General features: G+C 41.9%; 1 protein-coding gene and 1 pseudogene across 1 annotated transcript in view; both read left to right on the top strand.

The window, feature by feature from the left end:
* TRANK1 (tetratricopeptide repeat and ankyrin repeat containing 1) overlaps positions 1-25,335 on the top strand; it is a 119,580-nt gene that overhangs the window by 66,586 nt on the left and 27,659 nt on the right. The window contains 6 exon segments of the mRNA XM_033211980.1: positions 6,922-7,092; positions 15,406-15,567; positions 19,043-19,297; positions 21,237-21,413; positions 22,079-23,566; positions 23,569-24,957. Coding sequence (XP_033067871.1) covers positions 6,922-7,092; positions 15,406-15,567; positions 19,043-19,297; positions 21,237-21,413; positions 22,079-23,566; positions 23,569-24,957 — 3,642 coding nt within the window.
* Positions 757-6,913, top strand: LOC117083866 (annotated as a pseudogene).

Below are 25,335 nucleotides of genomic sequence, written 5' to 3'. Positions count from 1 at the left end.
GTGGTGATGGTTGTACAACTTCATAAATATACTAAAATTAATTAAATTATACAGTTTATTATTTATTTATTTATTTTTTTTCTGAGACGGAGTCTCGCTCTGTCGCCCAGGCTGGAGTGCAGTGGCGCGATCTCGGCTCACTGCAAGCTCCGCCTCCCGGGTTTCCGCCGTTCTCCTGCCTCAGCCTCCGAGTAGCTGGGACTACAGGCGCCCGCCACCGCGCCCGGCTAGTTTTTTGTATTTTTAGTAGAGACGGGGTTTCACCATGTTACCCAGGAGGGTCTCGATCTCCTGACCTCATGATCCACCCGCCTCGGCCTCCCAAAGTGCTGGGATTACAGGCTTGAGCCACCGCGCCCGGCCTACAGTTTATATTTATTGAGAGAGATTCTCCTTCTGTCGCCCAGGCTGGAGTGCAGTGATGTGATCTCGGCTTACTGTAACCTCTGCCTCCTGGGTTCAAGTGATTCTCCTGCTTCAGCCTCCCAAGTAGCTGGGACTACAGACATGTGTCACCATGCCTGGCTAATTTTTTTGTTTTTTTTTTTTTTTGCGATGAAGTCTCACTCTGTCACCCAAGTAGAGTGCAGTGGTGTGATCCCTGCTCACTGCAAGCTCTGCCTCCCGGGTTCATGCTATTCTCCTGCTTCAGCCTCCCGAGTAGCTGGGACTACAGGCACATGCTACCACACCTGGCTGATTTTTGTATTTTTAGTAGAGACGGTGTTTCACCATGTTGGCCAGGTTGGTCTTGAACTCCTGAGCTCAGGTGATCTGCCTGCCTCGGCCTCCCAAAGTGCTGGGATTACCGGCATGAGCCACCACACCTGGGCAAATAATACACTTTAAAATAATGGATTTTATGTTATATGAGCTGTATCTCAACTGAAAAAATATTTTAAAGGGGGAAAATATTGAAAGTTCATGCTTTTGATAAAAAAAAGTTCATTGGATCTGGCTTGAGCTTAAGGTGCACAGGGTTGGAGATGCCACAGACCCATGACCCAGAACTGCTAAGAGGCAGTGGATAGTGGCTCTTCAAGTGTGTAATAAGAAAATGGCCTCCAATTAAACTGCATTGCAAACAAGGGGAAAAAAACAGAATGGAAAGAGTAAAAAGTTAGAGAATTTGTGGTGGAAAAAGTAGTAGATTGATATGTAGTGAAAGGGAAAGTGGCTATTTCTTCAAGTGGAAGGAATTTACAGATGCTACAGACTTGCAGATGGAAGAACATCGTGAAACAATGCTTGGTTACCTGAAGAAAATTTATATTCTCCAGAGTTAATTGAAGCATTTATTAATTCCCAAATTAAGTAAAGAAAAGAAATTACAAAATACTTTATCTCACAGTAAATCTGATGACAGCGAATCCAAGAAGGAAAAAGATGCTGCTGAGAAACCAAGAGGGCTTGCTAGAGGTCTTAATCCTGAAAGAATAATTGGTGCCACAGACAGCAATGGAGAATCGATATTTCTCATGAGATGGAAAGATTCAAATGAGGCCAACTTGATGCTGGCAAAAGAGAAAAGTGTGGATTTTTCTTAAATTGTAGTTGCTTTTTATGAAGAAAGACTAACTTGGCATTCTTGTCCAGAAGATGATGATGATTATGATAATGATGTGTGTGTATAATATAAAATATAAAATCTGGGTCTTGGTTTTTCATTTACTAGTGTGAAGAAATTACTACAGTGTAATGAAAATCAGGTTTGATATGTTCATTTTCAAATGGTGTTGGGAGAGTTGTTGGGTTTGTTGTTGTTTTTTTCATCAATAGCACTGGTTACTTTGAACAAAGAAACAAAAGCTCTCTGTAGTTGCTTCCTTTATCAGTAAAGAACATTCGATACCATGGTATATTATTTCCTCTGCAGTAGAGAACAGATTTTCTAAATGTTGGGGGAAATTCTCATAGTCATTAATCATAACTTGGCTTCTTATAAGCCTGAGGATCATTCTGGTTGTTTTGTTTTGTGTATGTATATGTAAATGGTTTTCTTTCTTTTTCTTTAAACAATTGCCAAAACAAAAGTCACAGGGAAGCCCATGTTTCTAATATGCAATCACTCTGAGCAACCCAAGGGATAAGTCACTTTCAGGTAAATTGAAAATTTTCCCGAAGCCATGTATATCAAGTGAAATAAATGATTCTAATTAATCAGGCAATTTAAATTGATAATTTAAAAGCATTTATATCTAAAAATGCAATGGTTCGTTAGCAAAATTCCTTAAAGAAAAATTTTATTATTGCCAACAACCCAGCAGCCTCCCTATCCAGGATGAGGAAACTAGGAAAATCCTAGTACGTTTTAATTAAACAAGACAGTTAAATGGGCATTTAAAAAGATTCTTTTAGTGAGCCATTTTTTTTCTTTCTTTTTTGTTTTGAACTTTTATTTTAGGTTCGGGGGATACATGTGTAGGTTTATTATATAGGTAAACTGCATGTCATAGGGGTTTTGTGTACAGATCATTTTATCACCTGAGTAATAAGTATAGTAGCTGATAAGTGTTTTTTTTGATCCTCTCCCTCCTTACACCTTCCACTCTCAAGTGGGCCCTAGTGTCTGTTGTTTCCTTCCTGGTGTCCGTGTATTCTAGTTGTGTAGCCCTCACTTACAGGTAAGAACATGTAAGTTGAAATCCCTGTTGCTACATTGACTAAAAGGTCATGATTCATGGAATATCTAAGATGTGGCTCGTGGAAACTAATCAGATGGTTAGAGATGTTGGCAGTTTAGGACCTGCAGCTGTAAATGAGTGAACAAACTCTTGTAATCTAATCCAGCGGTCCCCAACCTTTTTGGCACCAGGGACTGGTTTTGTGCAAGACAATTTTTCCACAGATGGTGGGGTGTAGTTGGGGGTGGGAGAAGAGGATGGTTTTGGGATGAAACTGTTCCACCTGAGATTACCAGGCATTAGTTAGATTCTCAAGAGTGGCCATATAGATCCTAGATGCCTCACATGTGCAGTTCACAACAGGGTTTGCACTCCTATGAGAATCCAATGCTGCTGCTGATCTGACAGGAGGTGGAGCTCAGGCGGTGATGCTCGCTCTCCTCCACACACCTCCTACCGTGAGGCCCGCTTCCTAACAGGCCACTGACCAGCACCTGTCCACAGCTGGGTGGTTGGGGACCCCTGATCTAAACTATTGACTCGTATGTTTTTTCTTTACCTCAACTCATTCCTCACATGTACGCTCAGTCTTTTCAGTATTTGTTTTACTGGTTCAGCAGAAGCCAGGAAAAACAATTTGGTATTAATCAGAATGTTATCCAACTGTATATCGTTTATTATTTAAAATACTGGTGAACGATGGACAATACATAGTTTCATAGTTTTATACTCCTTTAAAAAATTCAGACGCTTTCAAAGAATGTGATAAAAAGTAAATCTCTTTCTACAAAATCAACTACTAAAACATTTTTTGTGAGTTTTGCCAGTAATGTATTTTTATAATGCCAGTATTTTCCCTTTTAAATATAAATGTAGGTACACTCTACATTCTGTTCAGCAACAATGTATCTTAGTCATCTTTCCCTAATAGTATCGGCATGGCAGTTTCATTTTTTTAACAGCTCATACTGATAGATGGTTAAATGTATTTTAGTTCACTTTGCAATTGAAAACAATGCTTGGAGACCATTCTTTATGTACATGTTTGTGAATCAGTGGGGTTGTATCTATAGGATGATTTCCTAGTTAAGAAGTTGCTCGTTTGAAGGAATTGTACATGCTATTTATTTGGATATATTTTAATTTTATTTAAATTTTAAATATATTAAAAAATCAAAAGGTACAAAATGTATACATCAAGGGTCTCTATTCTTCTCTGTCCATTAGGCACCAAGGAATGAATGTTACTAATATATTAGATTTTTTTTCTGCAAATATTTTATGATGTACAAGTAAAAGCATATATGTTTAAGATGTGCTAGCATATTGGTATGTATTTGGATTTTGAAAGCTATTGATAACTTAAACCCCAGAAATGTTGCCTGAACACTGAATTTATTATCTCCTTCTTAAGTATTTTTTGGTACATAGAGAATCAAGAACTCTCCAGATTATTTAAGTTGGCCTAAATTTTAAACCCATTTGAAAAAATTGCAGCATCAGTTGGGCCTTAGAAATCTTCAGCTTTGTTTGTAGTTTGGTGGGTGCTTGTTGTTACAATGGTCTCTTTGGCTCTGGTGCATATAGATTTGAGAGGCCCAGGACGGCAGGGGCTCAGGAACTCACCAGAGCTGGGCAGCAGCAGAACCCAAGTCTAGATATGGTTAGCTCCTGAAATTGAAGAAGTGAGGTTGGATCATTGCATGTGTCTTGATTAGAAGCTACATTCAAACTGGTTTAGGCAAGAAAGAGAATTTATTGTCTCATATGACTGAAGACTCCAGAGTTTGGTTCAGTTGCTTGCTCCAAAGCTGTCTTCAAGAGTCTGTCTTGCCTCTTAGTCCTTTGTGTGAAGAAATAATTACGTTCTAATGAAAATCAAGTTTGATATGTTCATTTTGAAAGTGTTGTTGGGAGAGTTGTTGCGTTTGTTTGTTTTCATCAATAGCGATTTGTGATTATTTCTTCTTTCTGTTAGTTTTGTTTTTAGACAGGCTGCCTTTCAGTTAAGGCCACCAGAACCTTCAGGCTTACTTTCTGCCAATTTGTCAATCTCAGTCAAAGAGGATGCCTTCTCCCAATAGTTTAGTACAAGTCCTCCTAGTGTGTCTTCGTGACTTGACTTTGGTCACATGTCGTCTATGAACCAGTGAATCACTAGAGCCAGAAGAATGGAATGATCTCATTGGCAAGGCCCTGGCCAGGATTTAGCCCCTGGCAGAGGGTATGGGACAGACCCAGAAGAATAGAATGGTCTGAGTGGCCAGATCCTGGTTAAGTGTTAGCCCCTGGACCTGAGCGTTGGTGAAATGGTAGAGAATGTGGTTGTCACAGTGGTGTGTGTCTGTCTGTCTGGTGTTCACACCATCAAATCAGGTAAGGCTGAGAGAGAGGAGGTGCTTTCTCAAAGGAAAACTGGGTGGTTCTCAGAAAAAGGGAGAATGGATACTGACGAGACAAAAAAGTAAGTCTAATTTGTTGGCGGTTTTCAAATTTTGCTTCCTTATCCCCTTAAAGAATTTTGAAAATCTGTGTACCTCTCTGTAGGTATTTAAGTTGACATGTGGAATTTGTGGAATTTTGTACACATGGATATTTTAAAATAAAACTGTTACTTCACTTCTTTACTTGTATTTAATAGAATGGAAATGACGTCCTTCCAACATTTCTGTGATTGTAAGGCTGTAAGCATTACTTTTTTCCTGGATTGAATTATTACTAATTATCAATATGAAGCTTATCAAAACAACATAAATATAGTAAAATTTCTATAATTGTTAAACATAAAAATAAAATTCTGGGGGGAAGTAGGTAAGGATAGATTATGTAGTGCCTTTTAAAAGAGGTTTTGCAGGTATCCGTTAGTTTTAATTGTCTTTTGGGTTGATACCTTGTAGGTGAGGAGTTTTTAACCTCCTTTGGGGCAGTATATTATAGTTATGCTGTGTCACCATACACTTAGTGGCTTGGAACAACACTCATTTATTAGCCCACAGTTCTCTAGGTCAGTAGAGTGACATGATGTGACTGAGTTTTCTGCTCAGTGTCTTCCAAGGCTGAAGGTGTTGGCTTTGACTATGTTCTCATTTGGAGTTCTGGGCCGTCTTTTAAGCTCACATGGTTGTGGAAGAATCCAGTTCTTTGCCATTGTTGATTGAGATCCCAGTTTCTCTGCTGGTTACTAGCTACAGGCTGCTCTGGTTATTAGCCAGAGGCTGCTCTTGGCTTCTGCAGGCCACACACATTCCTTGTCCTGTCTCCTGTATCTTCAAAACCAGCAGAGGAGAATTTCTTGTGCATCAAATCCCTTTCATACTCTGAATCTCTGACCTCTAGAACTTTAACCTTTAGGACTCATGTGATTAGGTCAGGTCTCTCTGGATAATCTCCCTATATTAAGGTAAACTGATTTGGGACCTTTGTTTCATTTGCAAAGTTTCATCACAGCAGGACCCAGGCTAGTATTTGATTGAATAACTGGGAAAAGGTGTGGATACACAGCAGGTCAGAAATCTTGGGGGCTTAGAATTCTACCTACCACAGTGAGATTCTCGATGGGCAGGAAATATGACTTAATTTTTTTTTTTTGTAAAGTGGGAGAAGGGCAGTTGCCTTCTCAGGAGGTGAATTTTAGGAAAGCTTACATATGGAAGTTGGAGATTAGGCATTGATTCATTTAACTTTCTATGCCCATTTAAGTCTGTGTACCCCCAGGGATATACCTGTTTCATTCTGCAAACAGTTGCATCTGTAACCACAGACATACCTTGATGCTTGGCAAATAGATACATCAGAGCAGCAAATGGAGTTGGCACCCAGGGAGTTGGGGCTAGGAGGGTGGTAACAGTGACAACAAAACAGCCCCTGATGCCAAAGCAATCACTGCTTTCATGTCCTGTCTCCAGGCAGACTTTTCTCCTGGAAGAATATTTTGTTTCCTCTCTAGGGAATAAAGAAATCTGAAGTCACAGCTTGATGTTATCCTTACAGCTGTAACTGTTGCCTAGTAACTAGATTCCCCCTCTCCTTGCTTGTTACCAAGGAGAGGGGAGAAAGGTAGACAGAAGCGCACTTCTGAACCTCTTGAAAGCTATTGTCCTTCCCACTCTCCACAGAACTCCTTGCTTCAGGGAGTTGGGTGGACTACCTGAGGCTAGCAGTTGAGGCTCCACAAACAGAGGACCCTAGTTCTTTTGCTCTGGGCTGCTTGGGAGGAGATTGAGAAGAAGAGCACTCATGGGGACATCTTATGGAAGGAATCACGACAACCCCCCCTTCTCATTTTGGCCTGCCCTAGGACAAACAGAGGATGTGCAGATGCTCCTGCGCTTTGGGGCAGATCCCACTTTGCTGGATCGACAGTCTCGGTCTGTTGTGGATGTCCTGAAGAGGAATAAGAACTTCAAAGCCATCGAGAAAATCAACAGTCACTTGGAAAAGCTAGCTACGTGTTCTAAGGACCTATCAGGTACAGCTTCCAGTGTATTAACTTTTGGGGGGGATAAAACTGGTTCTGTGACATTAGATATAAATCAGTTTATCTCTTTTTGGTATATATATGGAAGTGAGACCTACCAATCTTTGGAAAACTTGTTTGCTTTTTTTTTTTTTTAAAGGTAGAATGAGACAGCTCTTATTTAGAGAGATGCTATGACATTCTGGGAACTTTTCCAAGTCCACCTTTGGACAGTGTGGGTGATTTTTTTTTTTCCCCCCATGCATGTACACAGCAAAAAAAGGAAAGAATTAGAATATGAGATAACAAAAATGAAGTCTATTCCTTAGAAACAATTATGGCCAACAATTTAAAATACGCATACGTCTCTATTTCTTGATTTATCAATTTTGGACAGCATCTGCTGACAAGACCGTGTAAAAGATGAAGTGCTTGGCTGTGTCAGTCCCATTTGTTGGGTTTTGTCTAGTAATGCTGTTTGTATTATTTATATTCTATTTCTTAACTCTTGAGTTTTTCATGCTTCATCTACAGATTGCTTCTAAAAATTGCAAATTAGTGAATGACATTTGCATGGTAGTAAGATTATGTAAATGTTACTCTTTCCACAACTAGTAGCATGGGCAGACCCATAGAAAGGAATCACCAAATGTCCTGAAAACTTTGCACTTTAAATGTGATACTCTTTAACCATCTCAGTTTAATGAAACATGTATATATTTTTATACTTCTTGTAGTTCTAACACTCATACATGACTCCTATGGTACTGTTATCCACATAGATTTCCTCCTTGATATGTTGGAGTACTTGGTCAAGTAAGGTTTTCATGGAGGAGGCATAGATAGTAGACTTACAGAATTTTTGAAAATGTCTTTCTTTTATCCTCATATTGATGGATAATTTGTCTGAATATAGGCATTGTTATTTCATCAGTAGTAAGTTACACTCCCCGCCTCCCCGCCTGCAAAATTTTAACATCTTTGAAATGGGAATGTGTTTTATAATCAATGACATGTCATAGTTTAATGGTAGCCTTTTCTGTTATGTTCATCAGTATCTATGCTACTAGTTTTATGAAATATACTGTAAAACCTTATTCCTCACAACTTTGTATAAATTATTTCATTATCTTCTAGCCCCCACTACTGCTGATAGAAGTCTGATGTCAGTCTCATTTTTTCCCCCTCTAGAATTTTCTCTGTCCTTGGAGTCCTGAAATTTCCCTATATGTATCTAGATGTGGGTCCTTCCTCATTCTTCTGGCTTGGCACCTGTTGGCCCCTTGCATTCTGTTTTCTTAGCCCAGAGGCATTATCTTCTATTATTTTGTTCCCATCCAAATCTCTTCTTCTCTTTGCCACTGCTATTAAATGGATGAGCTTCTTGAATTTGTAATATATGTCTCTGTACCTTTCCCTACCACTCTCTGTCTCCTTTTCTCTTCCCAGATCTTTAAATTCATCTAAAGCTTCTACTTTTATACATCTTGTCCATCGCTGCATTTTTTAATTTGGAAAATTATAGTTTTAATTTCGAGAAACCTTTTTGTTCTGATTGTTTCTTATCTATAGAAGCTTATTCATGTTTTATATTTGCCACATCTTCTTGAATTGCATTTAAAAAAGCAAATAACTTGTTAAAAAAAACTTTCTCCTTTCTTCCCTGAATTATTAATGTTACTTTTGGGGTTAGTTGACTCATTTTCTTTTTTTTTGAGATGGAGTCTTGCTCTGTTGCCCAGGCTGGGGTGCAGTGATCCGATCTCAGCTCACTGCAACCTCCCATCTCCCAGGTTCAAGCGATTCTCCTGCCTCAGCCTCCTGAGTCACTGGGATTACAGGTGCGCACCACCACACCCGGCTACTTTTTGTATTTTTAGTAGAGACTGGGTTTTGCCATGTTGGCCAGACTGATCTCGAACTCCTGACCTCAAGTAATCCACCTGCCTCGGCCTCCCAAAGTGCTGGGATTACTTACAGGCTTGAGCCACCGTACCTGACCTGACTCATTTTCTTGCTTCTCTTTTGTGCTATTCCTTTTCCCTAATTATCTTCTGATCTTTGGATGGTTTGTATTTATGATTGAAGGACTAGATTGATTAATACTTAATAGTTGGTTAGCATGCATTTCCTGCAGTTATTTAAATGTGCTTCCCTAGAAACACTCCCTCCCTTGAATGTGCAAGTGGGCAGCAAATTGCAGGCAACCTGAAGAGGGCATGTGTTGGGGTCAGAGATAGTCTGTCAGGCTGTAGATTATTGCAATTGCCGGAGTGAGAAAAGTTTTATGTGAGGGAGATTAAAGCTGCTTTTTAAAACACTTCTCCCTCAACTCCATTTCCCCATTTATGTTTTAATTGTTAATTATTTATTTTAAAGGTGTCATTTCTAGGAGACTGTGAGAACAGGAGAGAGGGGTAGAGCCCTCTTTTTTTTTCCCCTCTCTTCATGGGTGTTCTTTCAAAGCTTTGACATACCGTGTTTAGTTTTTAAATGACCTCCTGTTTTTAGGAATACTAATTTCTTCTGTGAGGTAGTATAATGAATAGATTATTGTGGAATGCTTTTTGAGAGCTTATGCATATCATCTCAGTTTCAGAATGGTTTCCATGATTTGAGAAACTGCAAGTAGCCAAACAGGTCAGTGAATCTTCAGATTTTAAAATAACAGCAAAAGAAGAACTACTACTTAGTGGTAGAAAATGGCTGACTTGTTTGCAACATATATATGTATATATTTATGTGTGTGTGTGTGTATATATATATATATTTTAAGAGACGGAGTTTCGCTCTTGTTGCCCAGACTGGAGTGCAGTGGTGCGATCTCGGCTCACTGCAACCTCTGTCTCCTGGGTTCAAGCGTTTCTCCTGCTTCAGCCTCCTGAGTAGCTGGAATTACAGGTGTATACCATCACACCTGGCTAGTTTTTGTATTATTAGTAGAGACGGGGTTTCAGCATGTTGGCCAGGCTCGTCTTGATCTCTTGACCTCAAGTGATCGCCTGCCTCGGGCTCCCAAAGTGCTGAGATTGCAGATGTGAGCCACTGTGCTGGCCTGCAAATTTTATCTTCTATTAATTTTAATCTCAGTTCTTAGAATATTGTGTATGTTCTATTTAGTGTTAAAGTCTTTGACCTAAGTCATTCATGTTGGTTTAGTTTTTAAGGTTTTAGGTTTTTTTTTTTTTTAGTTTCCTTGTTTAATACAATCCTTGAATATCTGTTAATCCTAAAAATGCTTTGTCTTCTGAGGCAAGGTTCTTGCTCTTGCTTCTTTTCTCTCTCCTTCACCAGTTAAATGTGACCCGGGTTTGGAAACAAGGGAAAAGACTTGGTAGAATCTCAGCGTGTTCCCTTTTCACTCATTAGAATTCACCTGTACTTGCTTGGCAGAAAAGCATGCATGAGAGGACTGTGCATTGTTCTAGGCTTGCCATTCAGCTCGCCAGGTAGCCTGTGACTGTAGTGGATGCAGTCAAGCCTAAAGCCTTCCATACTCAGTGGTAAACTTGTTGGATGTTTGATTTCTGTAAAGTTTTCCAGACCATTGGTCACAAAGATTTTCTTGCTGTGCTAGAGGAATATTGAAAGACTATAGAGAAACGTGAGTGAAAGGAACTAGTAAAATAAAATCTATAAAGAGGATAAGTTAATCAGGAAGGGCTGGCAAGGTAGAGTCGTACATTTCCCAAAGTATTCTAGGCAGTGGAACTCTTTTTTTTTTGAGACAGAGTTTTGTTCTTGTTGCCCAGGCTGGAGTGCAATGGCAGAATCTCTGCTCACTGCAACCTCCGTCTCCTGGGTCCAAGTGATTCTCCTGCCTCAGCCTCCCATGTAGCTGGGATTACAGGCATGCACCACCATGCCTGGCTAATTTTGTATTTTTTGTAGAGATGGGGTTTCACTGTGTTGGTCAGGCTGGTCTCCAACTCCTGACCTCAGGTGGTGCACTCACTTCAGCCTCCTATAGTGCTGCGATTACAGGTATGAGCCGTGGCTCCTGGCCCAGCAGTTGAACTCATGGAGAAGCCTAAAGCCTATGTGAACTCCATAGGTGATGATCTTCAAATGAAATTATATACTGAATATCACTGTTCCTTTATACATCCAGAGAGTTGTACAGAGTTACATGCATACATTTTGTTTCTAAGATTTTACCGATGGCACAAAGTTTAAAGCCCCACTAAGGAGGGGGCTGGGGGATCTTTCTAGACCATGTCCATGAAGTATAATTTTCCTAGATGATGGACATGTCCTAAACCTATTCTGTCTGATATGATAGCCACTCATCACATGTGACTGTTGAGCAGTTGAAATGTGTGTGGCTCATGCATCTGAAGAACCAGACATTTAATTTTATTTAATTAACTGTAATTTTATGTAAGTTAGTGGCCATGTATGGGATAATGTAGCTTTAGACTTTAGCTCCCAGAAGGTGTTTCTATCCAGAACAGTAGCTGAGGAGACTATGGGAGAATCAAAGGAGGAGGCGCAGGGCCATGGGAATGAAGGAGGATCCACTTTGTTTTTATGGACCTTAATCCTTCCCCATCCCAATCCATTAAAGGGACAGATGGAAGCATTATCTTTAGGAAGAGCTGCTGCTAGGGAGCTGTACCTGTGCCTAACATTTGTTTTTCGCATCTATAGTCCTGAGTACAAAATAACATTAGGATATGAGTTGTTTTACACCCAGATGAATGAACATTCCACTTTACAGACCACGATGAAAGATACTTTCTCCCTTGATTCTTCCTCAAGTTTGCTGTACCCCATTTTGCTGATAACAGTGGTCCTTTTCTCTTAGGATGGGGCTGCTTTGGCATCTAGGTGAGAAATAAAGGGTCTTGCTAAATATTTCTGCTGTTCTCTAAACCAGTGTTTCTCCATCTTAACATGTACACGAATCATTTGGAAGCCTGCTAAAATGCACGTTTTGATTCAGCAGATTCAGGGCAGAACCTGAGATTCTGTATTTCTCACTAGCTGCCAGGGCATGCCAGGGACCACTTTGAGGAGCAAGGCTTTAGTCCTAAATAGTCAAGATTACAGAACTGTCTTTATCCAGTTTTCACAGCCACCACCAGATGGCAGCATGTCCATTTTCTCTACCTGCTGTTGCTGCTCAGCACTTTCCTTAGGACCAAGAACCACAAGATTGGAGCCTTTTGTTTTCCTCACAGTTGTTTGTGATCTTCTCTCTGACTTACTCGTTCTTGGCCTTTTCGAGTCAGCTTACATCAGGCCTCTGAAAGCTCGTCTCTCTCGTCCTCCAGTGGGGAGCCAGCTGCTTTCTGCTGTGCTCAGCACCAAAACAGTACCTGTTTTCAGTTAATGCAGGCGTGGGGTATTGACTTAAAGGGTGTCTGTCATACTTCTTCCTTTTTATAAAACCAATCTTTTTATATATTTAGAAAATTTGTGAAATGTAGAAAAGAAACTATTAATTCTCTGTAATTGTACCTGCCAGAAAAAAATTAATGTATTTGTGATATGGTCATTTAGTCTTACTCCACGCATTTTTAGTTATATATTTATATTTTATTTTATAAAATGCAATGAGAATGTAAATTTAAATTGATAAAAATGTGTGTAATAAAACCTAACAGTTTTGCTTTTTAAACCTTATAAAAAGATTTTGGACAAAAATGAAACCTCCTTTGAAATAATTTATTTCTATTTTCTATTACTTCTGACTATGGTTGCAACTTCAGAAGAGCCTTTTAATTTGTAATTTCAAATCTGCATATATACACAGTAAGTCATCACTTAACATTATTAACAGGTTCTTGGAAACTGACTTTAAGCAAAATGATGTATAACAAAACCAGTTTTACCATAGGTTAATTGATAACAAACAAGAGTTAAGTTCTTAGGGCATAGTTTTGGTCACAAAAACGTCACCAAACTTCTAAATAAAGATCTAATATTAAACATGGAAATAAATGTGAGCTATACATACATTTAAGAAACGTTAGTAAAAACAAGTAAGATATTTATTTCCCCAGTTATTCCAGTTCACTGTTGAAGGTGGCCAGTTTATTCTGGCAGCTCAGGGAGCCACGTGGGAGCCGGTCCTCCACAGGATTCCATTCAATTGCAGGGCTCACTCACTCACATCCACACTCACTCAGACTGGGACAATTGAGACGTGCCAGTTTACCTATCATGCACGTCTTTGGGGTGTGGGAGGAAACCTGAGTACTTAGAGGAAATCCATGCAAAGATGGGAAGAACATGCAAACTCCACACAGTGTCCCTGGTGGGGACCCAATTTGTTTTCTCATCCATATTATAATGAAACTGTTGAAGGGAATGTTATTTGAGGACCTGCTGTATTTGCTAAATGTGGTCATTGTTGAAAATTTGTAAAAGTATAGTTTTATGTAAAAGCAAATTTATTGTAATTACATGTTAGCACATTTGTATTCAGTCTTTTGTTTTTCAGTACTTATGTAGTCATCTTTTAAAAAACTCTTGATTATAATGCATAAGCAACTTTGTTTCCTGATGTTTCTTTTGACTCTTTTTAAGCTTAATGGAAATTTAGAAACAAAATCAGAAAAGATCAGTGAAGTAAACAAGTCACCCACAGACCTCCTACCAAGGGATACCATTTGTCAGTATTTAGCAACTTTCCATCTGTATCATTCTCTGATTTCTTTCCTGATGTTTGAATCTTTTGCTCATCTATAACTGCCTTCTTAACAAGTCTGAACCATGTAATCATGTATTTATTATGCAGCTGCATCTAATTGTCTCTTTTGTTGAGCTTGGTATGTTTCTGTTCATTTTCATGTGAGTTTTTTACTAAACTTATTTTCCTGGGGGAATAATGATGTTTTTGCAAAGATTTTATCAGGCAGACAAGCAGCAAGTTTCCATCAGCTTGATAGTGAAGGAAGTTTATCTTTTACTAAAGGTCCTATTTTTTTTTTTTCTGTACTGTGAGTTTTCATCGTTTTTTGTGTCTTCATAGGTATTTTATGATGAAGATGGGAGGGCAAAGTCCAGGAATGCTAGCCAGATATTGCTTTACTATACACGATTTCTATCTCAGTGAGCTTCCAGCCTAGGTGATGTGGGTCTTTCTTTGCCAAATGATTATCATTTTCTGTTCTCTGGAGGAGGCGGGGTTTTGCCATGTTGCTCAGGCTGGTCTTGAAGTCCTGAGCTCAAGCAATCCACCCATTTCAGCCTCCCAAAGTGCTGGGATTACAGGTGTAAGCCATCACACCCAGCCAGTGGGTGTTTTCTCATCATGACTACTTTATCAAATAAGTTGAATGAAAAAGATACTATCTTCCCTTCCTCGGCCAGAGAGATGGCTCCTTACTTGGCCTTTTCCGCTTGCAAATAAGATATAAAAGTTTGGGTGGCTGACATGTAGTTAGATGTTGCCGTGTGCTAAGCCATCTTTCTGCTATCACTCCCTGAATTGTTGTATCAGTTATCTATTGCTGCATAACAAAATACCCCAAATTTCATGGCTTAAAACAACAAGCATGCTGGGTGTGATGGCTCATGCCTGTAATCCCAGCACTTTGGGAGGCCGAGGCGAGTGGATTATGAGGTCAGGAGTTCAAGACCAGCCAGGCCAAGATGGTGAAACCCCCCTCTACTAAAAACACAAAAGTTAGCTGGGCGCAGTGGCAGATACCTGTAATCCCAGCTACTCGGGAGTCTGAGGCAGGAGACTTGCTTGAACCCTGGCGGCAGAGGTTGCAGTGAGCCGAGATCACGCCACTGCACTCCAGCCTGGGCGATAGAGTGAGATTCCGTCTCAAAAAAAAAAAAAAAAAAAAAAAAAAACCCAAAAAAACCAACTCGCATTTATCTAGCTCCTGATCCTACAGGCCAGCAATTTAGTCTGGGCTGTTCTTACGGCCCTAACTGAACTTATTCAAGTGTCTGCAGTCTTTGCTGATGTTGGCTGGTTTCTTTCACATCTATAGAGCCTCAGTTTAGACAACTAGGCCGATTCCTTCCTATTCTATGTTGTCTCTTGTATCTTAGCAGGCTAGCCTGACTTGTTTACATGATGAAGGCAGAGCCTCAAGAGAGTCAGCTTCTTGAAGGCCCAGACTCAGAACTGGCACAAAAATCACATCTACTGCATACTATTTGTCATAGCAAGTCATGAAGCTAGTCCAGAATCAGGGGAGGGTGGAGGGGAAAGAGGCTCCACTTCTTGATGGGGGGAGTGGCAAAGTCATATTGCACAGCATGTGAATATATGGAAGGTTGGAGAATTGTGGTTATTTTTGCAGTCTGTAACAGCTGCAATTTCTGTATTCAGAAGCATTACCTGGTGCTGTTTTGTAGGATTCAGCAATGGTGATGGACCCACTAGTGAAAACGACATTTTCAGGAAGGTCTTGGAGCAGCTGGTGAAGTATATGAACTCAGGAAACCGGTTATTGCATAAAAACTTTCTGAAACAGGAAGTAGTTCAGAAGTTCTTGCGCCTCCTTTCTACTCTGCAAGGTAATTTTTTCCACAACATTCAATTATGTTAAAAGTGAGGATTTATGTTCATTAAAATTCTTTTCTAATATCTGTTCAGAAATTAATTTTAAAAAATAAAGATAATGTATCTACATGTAAAACATTCACACAGTACAGAGCATTCTTTTTAATAGGTGTAAAATCTATTACATACCCCTGAACTTCAACCCCTAAATCCCATCCCCAGAAACAACCTGTTACTAGTTTTTTATGTGTCCTTCTATAAATACTATTTGCATATACAGTCATTTAAAAAATACTATAGATATTTCTCTCTTCAATACATATTGGCTAATATTGGAGTATAAAGTTATTGTAGAATTGAATGTTCTTTTTCATTATGGGGAAATCAGGAAACTTCCTGAAAAGAACTTTAGATGACAAAAATTTAAATAATTTGGGAAGATTCTAGAAATTCTAAGTAGGTAAAATTTAGTATTTTTAAAATGGACACTTCATAAGGCTGAGATGTCTCCATTTTACAAAGAGAGCAGGAAGGCATGGCCAGAGAAACCTCAAATACTCAGGGTATGCAGCAGATGATAGTATTTAAGGCTTGGAGTTTAGCATTCAAGTCTTGTTTCCACCACATACCAGATCTGTGACCTTAGGCCAATTAATTAACCCCTTTAAGCTTCAGTTTCTTCATCCCCTTGCCTTGGCTAGGGGACTAACCTCATGAGATAATGGATATAGAACACTTAGTCTAATGTCCTGCACATAAAATGCTAGTACTCATTAGCTGTTAGGATGGGATGAGATGAGTTAGGTTGTCCGCCTTTCTTTCCTAGGTATCAGTGAGTCAAAGATAACCAGCATACCTGTTTTTTTTTTTTTTTTTTTTGAGGCGGAGTCTCGCTCTGTCGCCCAGGCTGGAGTGCAGTGGCGCGATCTCGGCTCACTGCAAGCTCCGCCTCCCAGGTTGATGCCATTCTCCTGCCTCAGCCTCCCGAGTAGCTGGGACTACAGGCGCCCGCCACCTCGCCCGGCTAGTTTTTGTATTTTTAGTAGAGACGGGGTTTCACCGTGTTAGCCAGGATGGTCTCGATCTCCTGACCTCGTGATCCGCCCGTCTCAGCCTCCCCAGCATACCTGTTAAACACACTCTAGGATGGGGCCACATTGTATGGGATCTATTAGATGTAGACATTCTATACAAACCACATCTAGGGAGCCTTTGGTTTTTGGACTTAATGTCATTTGATCCACGGCCCATGAAGACTGTCCTCATTTATATTTAGGGTTGTGAAAATAAAACCTTATTTAATGGTATTTGGTAAAAATCTCATAAGAGCCCATGTGATGGGAATGCTGCTTCTCCAATGTCCTTTGTGTCTTATGGACTATGTTCCTGTGCCTCCTTTGTTTCTCTGTAGGGTATTGTAAGTGTTGGTGTGGGTTCTTCTTTCTCTCACTTTGGCTTGGTTACTTTCCCCTTTCCTCTTATTTCTTACTCTCTGTACCTTTTTTGAAGGTCTCTCCCTCAACTGTCTTCCAGAGTTGAGTGGGTCTCTAATCCACCCAACCTTTTTGATGTTCTTCTGTCTTCATTTTTCCTTTTTTTTCCTCTTTGTATCCTTAACTGGCCATAGAGTAGGCTATTTATAACTCTTCCTATTGAAAATGACAGACTCCAATGGGCTAAAAATTGGCAAAAAAGTTACTTTTTCGACTCTCATAATAAAAACGCCAGGCTGGCTTCAAGTACAGCTGGCTTCAGGGAGCTCACCAATGTCACTACGACCCATTGTCTCCCATCTTTCAACTCAGCTCTCCGCTAGTTGGCTTCCATCTCAGACTGTCTGTGGAAATGTGATTGAGGTCTCTAATCTCTGACTTGTCCCACATTTCTGGACTTGTGGACCCATCTGTCTCTCTCTCTCAGTGGTTCGAACAAATGTCCTAGGCTTCACTTCGGATCGTGATGTATACCTCTGCAGCTAAATGTGATCAGAAGGATGGAGATTCTTGATTGGCTTAGGTCCAAATCACATGCTACCCTATCCCATCCATATCCCTATCCCATCCATATGTCAACGGAGAGTGCCAGAAGGTGGCAGAGGGCTGTTACCAGATGATGAGTGAATAGATTCTGGGGGACAAAAATTGCAAATGCCTATTTAAATAGTTTGCCTTTTACACTTTTATTTTGATTCCTGTTAAAATAAGATGATAGACTAGCCTATATTTAATTTCTTCTTCTTTTAAAATGAACATTTTAAATATTAAAATGAATATTCATTTTAAGAAAACTTGGAAAAAGACGGGAAGCAAAAACTAGCAAATGCAAATCAAGTTGCTCTTATTTAGGTAATCCTTGATTTTTCTCCCCTTCTGCTCTATCTCCCTGCTTTCTTAGTGGTAGGGTTGCTAGACAAAATACAGAATCCCCTGTTAAATTTAAATTTCAGATAAGCAATGAATAATTTTTTTAGTATAAATGTGTCCCCAAATATTGCATATATATATACTTATACAAAAATTTATTTGTTGTTCATCTAAAATTCAAATTTAATTGGCATCCTATGTTTTTATTTGCTAAATCTGGCCATCTACTTGCTGAAGATCTGATTAAAATGTTTTCTACTCTTGGCCGGGCTCATTGGCTCACACCTGTATCTCAGCACTTTGGGAGGCCAAGGCAGGTGGATCACAAGGTCAGGAGATTGAGACCATCCTGGCTAACACGGTGAAACCCCGTCTCTACTAAAAATACAAAAAAGTGGCCGGGCGTTGTGGCGGGCACCTGTAGTCCCAGCTACTTGGGAGGCTGAGGCAGGAGAATGGCTTGAACCCAGGAGACAGAGCTTGCAGTGAGCCAAGATCGCACCACTGTACTCCAGCCTGAGTGACAGAGTGAGACTCCATCTCAAACAACAACAACAACAACAACAACAACAACAACAACAAGTTTTCTACTCTTAAGATTCACCAGCAGTATGAAGTGGAATAACTTTTATCCTGTCTTTAGACATCAAAGATCAGATGGAAACATTTGTTTATCATGATGAAAAATCAAGAATTAAGAGATAAACCATCTTCTCATGGTTACCTTATGGCTCTTGACTTTTTAATTGTTCTGTAGTATCTCTCTGTATTTCAGTATTTATTAGGAAAAGACACTCTTAATATCATGCAAAATTTAAGTCAGGCTTTTGCCCTTCTGATCTCAGCAGAATACTCTGAATTCAAATATTCTGTGTTAAGACACAGTCATCATTCTTCTGTCTCTTGGGCCAGGGTCTCTACCCTTCATAGGGTATTTCTAATCTTCCCATGAAGTCTGAAGGTCATTACACTGATGTTCACGAGTGGCTAAGCAACATGACCCGAATAATTAATTACTTATTTATATAATCCATGTTAATTATATATGGATGTTGGGTTGTGATTGGGAAAAGAAGAGAAATCATATGAATGTTTTTGGAATGTGTCTTACTCTTATTTTTGAAAGAAATTCCTCCTGACCTGGTCTGTGATATTAATCAAGACTGTGCCATCATCGTCTTCAAATTCTTACTGGAAAAACAGAAATGGCCTGAGGTGCTTCTGCTGCTGACCCGCAAAGTAAGTGGAGAGCCACCGCTTGGAGATTGCCTCATTAAAGACTGCGACTTCTCAGACCTCGACATCTGTACCATCATCCCCCACCTCAGCACCTGGGACCAGCGGAAGAAACAGCTTCTGGGCCGCCTGATAGACAGTGGAGGTGAGAGTGACTGGATGCTAAGCGTTGGAGACTTGTCCACATTCTCCACATGATGGAGTCCAGGCCACTGCCTGCCTTTCCCTTGGTTTTGGAGGCACCATGAAGTTCACCCTTATTGTCTACCCTGTATATTCTTGTTTTGAAACAGTGATGGAGGTTACTGCCCTGTAAGTGAGTTGCCCTTGAGGAACTCTGCATTTTTTGTGAATTCCAGTTACTACCTTTCTCTTTTGTATGGGTAACATCAGGTGTGTGAAGGGTCCTTGGCTCTGGTTTAGCCTACAGCAGTCATTTCCTCCTGACCTCTGGCTAGACTTTGACTCGCAGTGGATATACTGTGTGGATCCTTGTCTACTCCTGTGACATTCTTTTCTGATCAACGGATTGGGATTCAAGATGCTTGTTTTTAAAGAAACAGTCAAGTAATTGGTGGGTGGAAGCATCTGCTGCTTTAATGAGAACTATCATGCATGGCTGGGTGTGTGTCTGGAGTTTGCAGACATCTTGCTGAATTGGCTTTTATTTCCAAGCCGATTTAGAAACACCAACCTCCTCCCAACTCTGTCCCTCACACCTCCACTAATGCCACTACTAACTGTGTGGCCTTGGGCATGCCATTTATGCCTTCATCTCCTGATTGGTAAAATGGGAATAAATAGGCCCCCTTTCTTAGGGTTGTTTTGGATATTAAATGAGTTAATGTGTGCAGGCTTTTAGAAGAGTGCTTTGGCTATGTAGTTCTCTGCTTGCTTCGTACTGTATGAGGAAATGTCTTTCATGAGAAGAGACATTATGTGTTAACAACACATAATATGTAAGATATAACAGTGACACACAAGACATTGTGTGTTATCAATAGCACGTTGATCCTTAGCCCTCAAAGTGCCACACACCTTGCAAAACCTTTAGGTGTTGGCTTTGTCCACAGCTTTCAGGAGGTAGATGAGGTGGCTTCTACAATTTATTTTTTTAAACTCCTTCCTTAAGTGGAGTGTTACTTTCTTTGCCTGGAATCCACAGCTGTCATGAATTCCTGTTTTATTCCTTGATTCAGCAAGCACTTATAGAGCACATCTCAGGATCAAGTGCTAGGAACCAAGCCCATAGAGGTGAGTGTGCAGCTGCTGCAAGTGTGTGGAGGAGACTGCAGATTACTGTGGGTGGGTCTGCCTTCTGGTGGAGGTTGGAGGCTGGGGAACTTCGATGCAGAGGAGTTGTGTGGACTGAGCTAAAAAGAAGGTGATTTGGGGTGGAGAGATGTGAGGGAAGATGGCAGTTGAGAATAGGAGCTCGGTAGAAGCAAGGGTTGTGGCATGTTCTCACTCAAAAGTGGGAGTTGATCAACGAAAACACATGGACACAGGGAGGGGCACATCACACACAAGGGCCTGTTGGGGGTGGGGGGCTGGGGAGGGGTAGCATTAGGAGAAATACCTAATGTAGGTGACAGGTTGATGGGTGCAGCAAACCACCATGGCATGTGTATACCTATGTAACAAACCTGCACGTTCTGCACATGTATCCCAGAACTTAAAGTATTTTATATACACACACACACACACACACACACACACACACATAAAGAAGCAAGTGATGTAGAAAGTGTCCTCACACTGATGTTAGGCAGGGTTTCAGTTCTCATGCCCTGTCCTCATGCCAGGACAGTGGGAATGATGGGAACTATGCTCCTATGGTGGGGAGCTGGAGAGGAGGCGGGGGCAAGGCTCCCGGATAGCATGCTTGAAGGAGCTGGGCTTTCACCTTGTGGCTACTGGCAGAAGCCTTTGCCTCCCAAAATGGGTGCTGGCAGGAGGATCTTGGAAGTTAGGTAAACATGAGCTCTCTTCCCTTGCAACTGAATAACTGAAGCGGTCCTTCTCTCGTCAGGTGAGCCAGGCTGTGCCTGCTCACATTGCCCTTCCCTTCTGCCCTCTCCCAGCCTTGCCTGATGGTCTTCAGGAGAGCCAGGAGAGGCCACTTGTCATGTGTCTGAAATATGAGGACTTCGAGTTGGCTTTCCTTCTCTTGACCAAGGGTGCAGACCCCCGTGCTATTTCTCTCACGGAAGGTGATACTCCTTTGCATGCAGCACTCCACATCTTTCTAGAGATCAAAGGTAAGCCCTTGTTTTTTAAGCAGCCTTTTCCTTGAGGAGGAAGCTGGATATTAGAACTGATGCTGTTTTCTGGTCTTTCCTTTTGTGTAAACCAGTGATCTGAAAAAGGCCCATTTCTTGACCAGGCCTGCCCTTGTCACCTGGCCCCTCACTTGTAGCATGATGGGAAGAACTGACCACCATGGTGAATGGTCAGGGTGGGTTGATGGAGGATTCTTAAGTTCTAGAGTTGACTGTTGGTAGTTGAAAAGTACTTTCCGTTTATTTATATCATTTTCAGGAGTCTGCATATGAAGGATCTTGCTAGAATCTTACATGGTTATTTCAGGACGTTTGAACTGGATAATTCTTTGTTGTATGGCACTCTCCTGTGCATTGTAGGATGTTTAGCAGCATCCCTGGCCTCCACCTACTAGCTGCCAGTGACACTCCCCCAGTTGTGATAATAAAAAATGTCTCTATCTATACATTGCCAATGTCCCTTAGGGAGTAAATCACTGTTGGTTGAGAACCACTGAGTTCTTTAATGGAGTTCAGATTTTTGGGGGAGTTCAGCATTCTGAGATGTCCCTGGCTGGCATCACTCTCAAACCCCAGGGTCTGCTGTCCCCTGAGAAGAGTGGCTCAGTGCTCACAGGGTTTTTTTTTTTTTTTGTGCCTTTCAGCTGACATTGGTTTTAGCTTCCTCAACCATCTGTTGGATCTGTTTTGGTCCAACCCCACCGAATTCGACTACCTCAACCCCAATGTCCAGGACAGCAATGGGAACACGCTAATGCACATCCTCTTCCAGAAGGGCATGCTAAAGCGCATGAAGAAGCTGTTAGACCTGCTGGTGAAGTTTGACATCAACTTCAACCTGAAGAACAAAGAGGGCAAAGATGCACGGCACCGGATTAAGAAGAATGATTCTTTGCTCTTGGCCTGGAACAAAGCTCTGATGGAGAACAGGCGGAGGAGCCGGCAGGACTCTGCTGCCCACCTGGGGAAGCTCCCAAGGTCCACTGCCCCTGGTCACACATCTCAGCTCAAGTCCCAGGGTTCATTCAAGTCAGTGCCATGTGGTGCTACTGCCAGAACCCTGCCTGAAGGAAGTGCAGTCCCTGACAGCTGGGAGACTCTCCCAGATACCCAGGTGACCAGGGAGAAGCCTGGAGCTCTTAGGCCATGCTCTCTGAGAGACTGCCTTATGCAGGACATCACAGTTTTGATTCAGCAGATTGAAGTGGATCCGTCTTTCCCAGAGGACTGTCTTCAGAGCTCTGAGCCTCTGGAGGCAGGAGCTGACAAGGAAGGAAAGAAAGATGAGCTCCAGCTGACCCTGGGTGCAGGGGCCCCTGACTGTAGTGAGGCAGGGGAAGGACGTGCTCAGGTGGGCCCTGGGGCCTTGCAGCTTGTGCCTGCTGATAACAGAGGGAAGGAGGGCAATGACGATCAGGATGACTGGAGCACGCAGGAGATTGAGGCCTGCCTCCAGGACTTTGATAACATGACGTGGGAGATCGAGTGCACTTCAGAAATGCTGAAGAAGCTCTCTAGTAAGGTAATGACCAAGGTCATCAAGAAGAAAATCATCCTTGCCATTCAGCAGCTGGGAAATGGCGAGTGGACCCAGGGCCTGCAGAAGCGACTAAAGCACCTGAAAGGAAGCATCCAGCTCTTTGAAGCTAAGTTGGACAAAGGAGCCCGGATGCTGTGGGAGCTCGCCATTGACTTCTCCCCTCGATGCAGTGAGAACCCTGAGAAGATCATTGCCACGGAGCAGAACACGTGTGCAATGGAGAAATCAGGGCGAATCTACACGGAAATCATCCGGATTTGGGACATCGTCTTAGATCACTGCAAACTGGCTGATTCCATCAAGGCCATCTGCAATGCCTACAACCGGGGCTTGTCCTGTGTCCTGCGGAAGAAGTTGAAGGGTATCAATAAAGGCCAAGTGTCAGCTAACATGAAAATTCAAAAGCGTATACCCCGCTGCTATGTGGAGGACACGGAGGCCGAGAAGGGCAGGGAGCATGTCAATCCTGAGTACTTTCCCCCAGCCAGTGCAGTGGAGACAGAATATAACATCATGAAGTTCCACAGCTTCAGCACCAACATGGCCTTTAACATCCTCAATGACACGACAGCCACAGTGGAGTACCCCTTCCGGTGGGTGAGCTTGAGTACGCGGTGATTGACCTCAACCCCAGGCCACTGGAGCCCATCATCCTTATTGGGCGAAGTGGCACTGGGAAGACAACCTGCTGCTTGTACAGATTGTGGAAGAAATTCCACGTTTACTGGGAAAAAGCTGAGCAGGCAGGAAGCCCGTTGCTGGCCAAACAGGTCTGGCTGAAGAGAAGGTTGGAAGTGGAACCTGGAAAAGAGGGTCCAGGTGGGGAGGAAGAGGAGGAGGAAGAAGACGAGGAAGAGGAAGGTTCTATTGAAGTGGAAACAGTAGAAAGTATAGATGAGCAGGAATACGAACCCTGCGCAGGAGGAGCCAGTGTGGAGCCAGCAGGGGACGGCCAAGCTGCAGAAGTATGTGCACCAGAACATCCCCACCAGCTGGAGCATTTACATCAGATCTTTGTGACCAAGAACCATGTCCTATGCCAGGAGGTACAAAGGAATTTCATTGAGCTTTCCAAGTCCACTAAGGCCACCAGTCATTACAAACCACTGGACCCCAACATTCACAAACTCCAGGACCTGAGGGATGAGAACTTTCCTCTGTTTGTCACTTCCAAGCAGCTGCTTCTCCTGCTTGATGCTTCTCTGCCCAAACCATTTTTTCTGAGAAACGAAGATGGAAGCTTGAAAAGAACCATCATAGGATGGTCCACACAGGAAGAGTCAACCATCCCCAGCTGGCAAGAGGATGAGGAGGAGGCTGAGGTGGATGGGGACTACAGTGAGGAGGATAAAGCTGTAGAAATGCGTACAGGTGACAGTGACCCCCGGGTGTATGTGACATTTGAGGTGTTCAAAAATGAAATATGGCCCAAAATGACCAAAGGGAGGACTGCCTACAACCCTGCACTGATTTGGAAAGAAATAAAATCTTTTCTGAAGGGTTCTTTTGAGGCCCTCAGCTGTCCCTGTGGGAGACTCACTGAAGAAGCATATAAGAAATTAGGGAGGAAACGGTGCCCCAATTTCAAGGAAGACCGGAGTGAGATCTACAGCCTCTTCTGTCTGTATCAGCAAATCAGGTCCCAGAAAGGTTATTTTGATGAAGAGGATGTTCTGTACAACATATCCCGGAGGCTGTCGAAGCTCAGGATGCTCCCATGGTCCATCCACGAGCTCTATGGTGATGAGATTCAAGACTTTACCCAGGCCGAGCTGGCGCTGCTGATGAAATGCATCAACGACCCCAACGCTATGTTCCTCACGGGGGACACGGCCCAGAGCATCATGAAGGGCGTGGCCTTCCGCTTCAGCGATCTGCGTTCTCTGTTCCACTACGCCAGCAGAAACACCGTAGACAAGCAGTGTGCTGTCCGGAAGCCCAAGAAGATCCACCAGCTGTACCAGAATTACAGGTCCCACTCAGGTAAGTCCAGGCCTTGGGCTTGCCTACTGGGGGTGCTTAGGCACAGACTTTGGGCTGCCTTTGAAGCTGAAGACTAGCTCTTGTTAGGTTTTTACAGTTGAAGTAAGGGTAGTATTTTGGAATTTGTTAGTAAATACGCTCATGGACAAGAGATAGTATGATTTTGGCCACTGCTCCTTAAGTTGATAATTTAAGCTCTGGTTGGGTGGCAACTGACCTTTAAGTAATTGTATCTCAAGGAGTTTGCCGTAACATGAATACATTTCAGGGCAAACATTTAAGCTGTTTGAGAACTTTCATTAAAGCCCTTGGGAAGTACCTGCTCATTCTTTATAAAGTAATATACCAGTTACAAGCCATTAATCCCTGAACCAGGTT

The sequence above is a fragment of the Trachypithecus francoisi genome, unplaced genomic scaffold (assembly GCF_009764315.1).
Source record: "Trachypithecus francoisi isolate TF-2019V2 unplaced genomic scaffold, Tfra_2.0 Lachesis_group0, whole genome shotgun sequence".
Lineage (NCBI taxonomy): Eukaryota > Metazoa > Chordata > Mammalia > Primates > Cercopithecidae > Trachypithecus > Trachypithecus francoisi.
The sequence above is the reverse complement of the archived record's forward strand: the minus strand, read 5'-3'. Positions and strand labels throughout refer to the sequence as shown.